Source organism: Bombina bombina, chromosome 1, assembly GCF_027579735.1.
Source record: "Bombina bombina isolate aBomBom1 chromosome 1, aBomBom1.pri, whole genome shotgun sequence".
In the NCBI taxonomy this organism is placed as follows: Eukaryota; Metazoa; Chordata; class Amphibia; order Anura; family Bombinatoridae; genus Bombina; species Bombina bombina.
The window spans coordinates 1,249,250,098-1,249,257,353 of NC_069499.1; the positions used below are offsets into that span (position 1 = coordinate 1,249,250,098).

Consider the following 7,256-nt stretch of genomic DNA (forward strand, 5'->3'; position numbering starts at 1 on the left):
TGCTTGTCTCTGGGGGTCACATAATTATATTCAGTATAAAAGACTGTAATATTTACTTCATTCTAGCCTTTGGATCTACTTCAGCACTGATTCTATAAGGTCTTAGAGGCTCCATTTAGCTTCCATATACTTTACACCCAATTGACCCACTTTTTGAACACCACCATCTATTACCACTTCTGCCATTCTGGCAACCTGAAATAATGACACAACACAGGAGTTTGGCTAAATATGGAAAGGTCACATTTAATAATTTAATTTAAATTCAAAAAATTTCTCACTGGGTAATAACATACCCTGGGTAATAACATACCCTGGGTAATAACATACCCTGGGTAATAACATACCCTTAATCAACATAACACTCAAAAATGCGTCAGCATTTGCATAACCTGAACTTGGATCCCACGTGTCAGGGGGGGGGACCACAAACCCCCCCTGTGGCAGAGCAAAAGGGGAGGAGCGAACCTGCAGCATATACCAGCCTTTAGCTAGACCACCGAATCACGACTTAGACTGGGTATGCTACAGGATCCCCTCCGCCCCCCGCAAGCCCTGCCTACGTGCCAGATCCCGATTTCACCGCAACAACTTATCAACTTTCTCCTATATGGCTGCTTGCTTATCTTAACGCTTTCAGCTAGCTTAGACCGCTCGAGTCACCCGCTAGCTTCCAGCTGCAGCTCTCTCGATCCCCTTATTAGGGGGCACGGGCGGTCTTACTGCGATCCAACTAAGTAGCTGACATCGTGCCCCTAACCATGCCAATTTCTCTCGATATCTCTGGTTGTGACCTCTCCGCGTAGTTGTCTTTACTGCTCTCTTGCATCTAGGGAGGGTGGGAGGGAAACAAAAAAGGTTAGTACTGAAGCCACTTCCTGTTGTCCCCCCTATATGTACCTTTTCCAACCCCCCTCTTCTATCTCTTGCTCTTCAGTCCCTCCTCTCATTCTTATCTTCTACTTCCCTATTCTCTAACCTAACTCCTTCCCCCCCCCCCCCCCTCTTCTCCCTTCCCCCCTGTCCTTCCAGCCAGGAGCCCAGCCCTTATGCCGCTCCGTTCTCATGCAATCCCTGCGCTCTTTTTAAGGTCTTAGAGGCTCCATTTAGCTTCCATATACTTTACACCCAATTGACCCACTTTTTGAACACCACCATCTATTACCACTTCTGCCATTCTGGCAACCTGAAATAATGACACAACACAGGAGTTTGGCTAAATATGGAAAGGTCACATTTAATAATTTAATTTAAATTCAAAAAATTTCTCACTGGGTAATAACATACCCTGGGTAATAACATACCCTGGGTAATAACATACCCTGGGTAATAACATACCCTTAATCAACATAACACTCAAAAATGCGTCAGCATTTGCATAACCTGAACTTGGATCCCACGTGTCAGGGGGGGGGACCACAAACCCCCCCTGTGGCAGAGCAAAAGGGGAGGAGCGAACCTGCAGCATATACCAGCCTTTAGCTAGACCACCGAATCACGACTTAGACTGGGTATGCTACAGGATCCCCTCCGCCCCTCGCAAGCCCTGCCTACGTGCCAGATCCCGATTTCACCGCCAACAAAGAAATACTCTTTCTGCCAAACACCTTTAAACTTTTCCCGTGACCTTTCCTTACCTTGATCATTTCCTCCAACATTCTCCTGATGTCCTCCAAAAACTGGTCATTACCGGCCTCGTTCAGGTGAACTCCGTCGCGCCTGAATATCTCTTCCCTTTTTGCCGCCAACAATGGGTGCTCCAGCACCGCTCCACCTATCCCCCTGACTGCTTTTGCCGCTACCAAATTAATCTTCCTCCTTGCTCTGTAGCCCGCTCTCTGCGTGTCAGTGTTCCTCCAAACCAACCTTGATATTATGTTTGACCATACTATCTTTACTCCTTGCCATGTTATCGCCAACCACCCCATTACACTTTTTATACTTTCTTCCAGTTCCCTCAGAGGGTATGCTCCAATATCATTCCCTCCTAAATGTATTATCATTACGTCCGGGCGCCCCCATCTCTGCCTTGCCTGCTGTATTGTGCTTACCAACTCTTCCCACCTCATTCCTCTCTTTCCTATCCACCTAACACTGGCTTCGGTGTATCTAAATCCCAAATGTGTCCCTTTTGCCAATGTCGCAGCCCTAACTTGCGCCCAGTATACGTATGAATGCCCTACCACCCATATCCTTAGTGCTCTTCCTGTAACAAATCACAAAGAAAAATGGAGAATTAAATTCATTCCGGTTGGCGCCATGACCTCGCATCCCTAATCGCAATCAAACGCCCCCTTTTGGCCTGATGTAGGACTTGTATGCTGCTGATTTCCACCTTCCCATTTTTTTAATCTGCTCGATCGAACATCCTCTAGATGCCGCACTGGTTGCTGCCCCTATTCTGAATGAGTGCGGCGCATAGTATGCATCTGACCAACCCAGTCTTTCTACCGTTCTTTCCAATACCTTCCTAAACTGAAAACCCGTGACGCCGGATCCGTCCCTATGCCTAACAAATTGCGGGCCCTCTGCCCTTGCTGTTAGCTCATAATCCCTTACTGCTGCCACCGGGCAAGTCGCGCCACCTGTCCTCCCCATTGACACCCATACCCCTTTTCCTTCCGTATCTGTTTTTGATTTCCGAATTAAAACTAGCACTGCTCGCACGCCCCATTTCACATCTTCTCGCCTTACACCACCGCCCACGTCTTTCCTATTCCTCGCCAGCAATTCCCCTATGCGCAATGCCCCATGGAAAGCCAAAGAGAAAGCTACCCTGAATACCAATGCCTCATCGTCATTGAAACATACTTTGCTGAGCACTGCCAACATTTCCGCCAACCTATCCTCTGTTATCGGCTCCCTTCTATCGCCTTGCTTCTTCTCTCCTACGCTCCACCCCTTGAATACTTTCCTTACCACAAATCTCTTTGTTATATCCTTTCTCCCATATAACTGCGAAAAATACGACACCCCCGCCAGTACTGTGCCCAACTGCCCTTTCTTCACCCCCCCTTGCTTCAATACCCATAGCCATTCTAGAAAAACCGTTTCTTCCTCGCGACCTATAATCTTGTTAAATTCGCACCACCGCTCCCAATACTTCTTGTATACGGCCCACGTTTTTGGCGCCACGGACTTCTCTACCATCTCCCTGATTCCGTCTATTTGCTGCCAATCTGCCAAAGAAGAACAGGGCAGGGTTCACCTTCCTTCCTTGCCCTTGGAGCCACCTTCCTAAATATTTCCCATTTAAACCTTGACAGTGCGTCTGCTACAATATTCCTGTACCCTGGTATATGCTGTGCTTTAAAACAAATATTGTGCTTAAGGCACTTTAATACAAAATATCTCAAATACTTAATAACCGGGTTAGATGATGACGACAAATTATTCGTTACATCCACTACTGCCTTATTATCGGACCAACAGATGATTCTTTTGTTCTCTAATACATGGCCCCACAGCTCTATCGCTACTATAATGGGAAACAATTCAAGCAAAGTCATGTTCTTTATCCACCCTTTCTCCTTCCAATCTGCGGGCCATTCGCCCGCGCTCCATCTACCTTGCAAATACGCTCCAAACCCCGCACTGCCTGCTGCATCTGTGAACAACTCCAATTCTTCCACTGACCTTGCCTCTTCCCATATCCTGATACCATTAAATTCATCTAAAAATGCCTCCCACACTCTGAGGTCTTCCTTCATTTCCTTATTGACGCGCACCATATGCTCGGGCAGCTTTGCCCCTTTTGTCCCCATTTCCAACCTTCTTTTAAATAATCTACCCACCGGTATTACCCGGCACGCAAAATTCAAAACCCCCAGCAATCTCTGCATTTCTCTAAGAGTCACCTTATTCCTTTTCAACATCGTTTTTATCATATGTCTCGCCTTCTCAATCTTATCCGCAGGGAGCTCGCATTGCCCCTTTGCGGAATCTATCATGATACCCAGGAAAACCAGCCTCGTACCCGGCCCCTCCGACTTTTCCGTTGCTACTGGCACTCCCAACTGTTTGAACATTGCCTCTAGCTCTTCCTTCCAGATTCTACATTCCCCTGTCTCTTTCCTGCCTACCACCAAAAAATCATCTAAGTAGTGAGACATACTCTCACATCCTGTTTTTTCTGTAAACAACCAATGCAAAAATGAACTAAACTTTTCAAAAACTGAACAAGAAACCGAACACCCCATGGGCAAACACTTATCTATGTAATAATCACCATCAAACTTACAACCCATTAAATTAAAACTAGCTGTGTTCAAAGGCAATAACCTAAAAGCAGATTCCACATCTATCTTTGCCATCAACGCCCCTTTTCCAAGCCGTTTCACTATTCTTACCGCACTATCAAATGATTGATATTGCACTGAAGAATCCAACTTGTCAATTGCGTCGTTGACTGAATTCCCCCTGGGGTAGGACAGGTGCTGTATCATCCTGTATTTACCCTTCTCTTTCTTGGGAACTACTCCCAGAGGGGACACAATCAAGTCAGCACACGGCTTCTCTTTGAATGGCCCTGCCATTCTCCCCAATTTAACCTCCTTCCTCAATTTTTCCGCTAGTACTCCTGGAAATTCTGCTGCAGATTTTAAATTTCTCGCCTGCATAGCCCCTTTAACTTCTGTTTTAACTGGGACCACAAAACCTACACGCAAACCGTTTGTTAACAAAATCCTTTCCTCTTTCAGCGGGTACATTGCCAATTCCTCAATGATCCTATCTACCCTCAGCGGTGTTTTGGCCATTACCCGCCATTCCTCCTCCGCTACCGTTGCCCCCGTGCCCTCGAAAGGAAAACTTGCTATTGTTATTGGCATTACCCTTCCTACAATCCACTCCTGGGTGCGCTCCGCCACAATGCCTACATGCGTGCTTATATTTACATGAATTCCCCCTGTCGCACCTCTTGTCATTAAACGCCCAGCATTCCTTTGCCTCTGTTCTGAATGTTTTCCCTTGCCCTATGGGCCTACCTTGTGCTTCAGGGACCTTCATCACCCTCGTCCACGTATCTAGTATTTTTACCCCAAAATCCTTCCTACCTTTACCTCCCAATTGTATATTTCCTTTCCTAAATTCCCTATCATAATCCTTCCATGCGAAACCCCCGTATGTGGTGTAGCATTCCGCTATTAAATGTATGTATCTCAGAACCCCTTTCATCTTATCTGGATTGGCCGTTAGAAAACATTCTGCATATATGACCATCCCTTTCACCCATTCTGGAAATGTCTGCTTTGCCTTTCTCCCCCTTCCCTCATTAGATTTGACCGCCAAAGCTTCCCTAGTCATTTCAAACACATCCACATACCGTCCTCTCTGCGCTTTCCTAACAACCTTCGCTTTTAAATGTGTGGGAAGGGGTAAGAGCTTGGTCGCTGCTACTTCATCGTCTAAATTCACCACATTATCACTGCTGTCCTCGTCCTCATACCCTTCCTTCACCACCTTATTTTTCTCTTGCTTAGCATATAACTTTCTTACAATTTTCAAGATTTTTCTATGCCCCCTCCCATTACGCTTATCATCCTCAAAGTCATCATCCGTGGAACTATCTGACGAAGATTCACTACTGTCACTATAATACATTTGCTTACCGTGTTTCTTATGGCTCACACGATGCCCGTCTTGTCCTTCCTTGTCTGCTGCCGCCATTCCCTGCGGCGCTGTCGTGCTCCCTTCGACCTCTTTGTCACCTGCTCCATTGTTCACTTTACCCACTTTGTCTCTCTTCTGCAACATATTCATATTTACATTAGTACCATCCCCCCCTTTTCTTTGAACCTGTTTCACAGACATGTGCTCTGCCCTCTTACTGCTGCGCCCCCCATTCCCTGTATCCCTAATGCTCCTTTCATCCTCCCCTTCTTCCTCTACCCTCACATATGTATACCCCTCCGTATCCCTAATCATCCTGGGGCGCTCCACACTATTCTCTTCTAACCTGACCCTTTTTGCTGCCCTCCTGCTATTCGCCCCTCTTCTGTACACTTCACAGTACTTTTTCCTTTCTTTACCCCCTGCTCTAGCTCTGTCCTGGCCTTCCCACTCCTCCCCTGACTCGCATGTGTGTGTGCCTGGACCACCGGGTCCCCAGCAATCTGCCTCCGCATTCCTTAATTCCTCCCTCCTTCTTGGTTCCCTGCTCGTCTTCCCACCCGCACCGCTTGATACCTTGTGCTTATTTCCCCTTCCCGGCGACTGACGCCCTCTCTCCACTACCCCTGCTGAAACGGAATCATCCCTGTCGCACCGTGCGGCCCCCGCCCCCCCCTTCATGATGACGTCATCACGTAGCGCACGCCGTATCGGCGTGCGCATGCGCATATCGCGCTCACTGACTGGGGAAGAAGAGGGGGAGGGGGAGGAAGGGGGGATACTGCTGCGCCTATGGCGGCCACTCGCGCCCGCAACTGCGCCTCTATCAGACCGCTCACTGCTAAGCCAGACCCTGCCCCTGGACTGTCTGCCGCCTGCTCTACTACTATGGCCCTCATCTTCTAGGCCCCAATTACGCCGCCGCGCGCCCTGCTTGCTGCCCCCTAGAGGCGCCATTGCTTGCCGCCGCCTGCACCCCATACTGCCCCCCTGGCCTAAGGGAATCTCCGGACTGCTGGACCGGTCCGTTTCACTAAATAACGCCACTTCCCCCATACTCACATCAGAATTGGCCCCCTCCTCTGCCTCAGCCCTGTCTTTCATACTCACGTTACCCTCTTGCATCCGCTCTCTCTCAGGGGGGGTTACCGCTGCCTTCTGCTCCAAGACCGTCTCCTGCTTCTTCTGTTTCTCTCCCTGCCTTTTTTCCAGGAGCTTCAATCTCTTCTGAGCCCGGATTGCTCTCGTCTTCCAGAGGGTCTCATCATCTGTAAGGAACCGTTTGGGAATTCTCCTGCTTCTGGCCGTCATCTTCAGCAACTTCTTCTGCATCAGCTACAAGCAGCTCCTGAAACAAAAAAGGTTAGTACTGAAGCCACTTCCTGTTGTCCCCCCTATATGTACCTTTTCCAACCCCCCTCTTCTATCTCTTGCTCTTCAGTCCCTCCTCTCATTCTTATCTTCTACTTCCCCTATTCTCTAACCTAACTCCTTCCCCCCCCCCCCCACCCCCCCCCCCCCCCCCCCCCCCCCCCCCCCCCCCCCCCCCCCCCCCCCCCCCCCCCCCCCCCCCCCCCCCCCCCCCCCCCCCCCCCCCCCCTCTTCTCCCTTCCCCCCTGTCCTTCCAGCCAGGAGCCCAGCCCTTA

At 49.0% G+C, this 7,256-nt stretch overlaps 1 protein-coding gene across 2 annotated transcripts; it reads right to left on the reverse strand.

The window, feature by feature from the left end:
* Window positions 1–591: 591 nt before the first annotated feature.
* LOC128648120 (uncharacterized) lies at window positions 592–7,041 on the reverse strand. Of its 2 annotated transcripts, none has more exons than XM_053700795.1 (2): window positions 5,610–6,432; window positions 592–829 (listed from the first exon to the last, which is right to left on the reverse strand). In XM_053700795.1, exons 1-2 carry the CDS (start codon window positions 6,337–6,339, stop codon window positions 813–815), a joined length of 747 nt encoding a protein of 248 aa, XP_053556770.1. In that variant the 5' UTR covers window positions 6,340–6,432; the 3' UTR covers window positions 592–812. The 2 variants fall into 2 exon arrangements, with proteins under 2 accessions (XP_053556770.1, XP_053556762.1); XM_053700787.1 differs by lacking the exon at window positions 592–829 and adding an exon at window positions 6,721–7,041 and having other exon boundaries at window positions 4,495–5,745.
* Between the last annotated feature and the right edge of the window lie 215 nt (window positions 7,042–7,256).

Excerpts from the sequence above, each read along its gene's own strand:
- LOC128648120 (XM_053700787.1), bottom strand. The coding sequence starts at position 6,942 with ATGCAGAAGAAGTTGCTGAAGATGACGGCCAGAAGCAGGAGAATTCCC. Across the intron at positions 5,746-6,720 it reads AGCGGATGCAAGAGGGTAAC|AAGAGAGACAAAGTGGGTAA; the intron begins GTGAGTATGAAA and ends AATATGTTGCAG.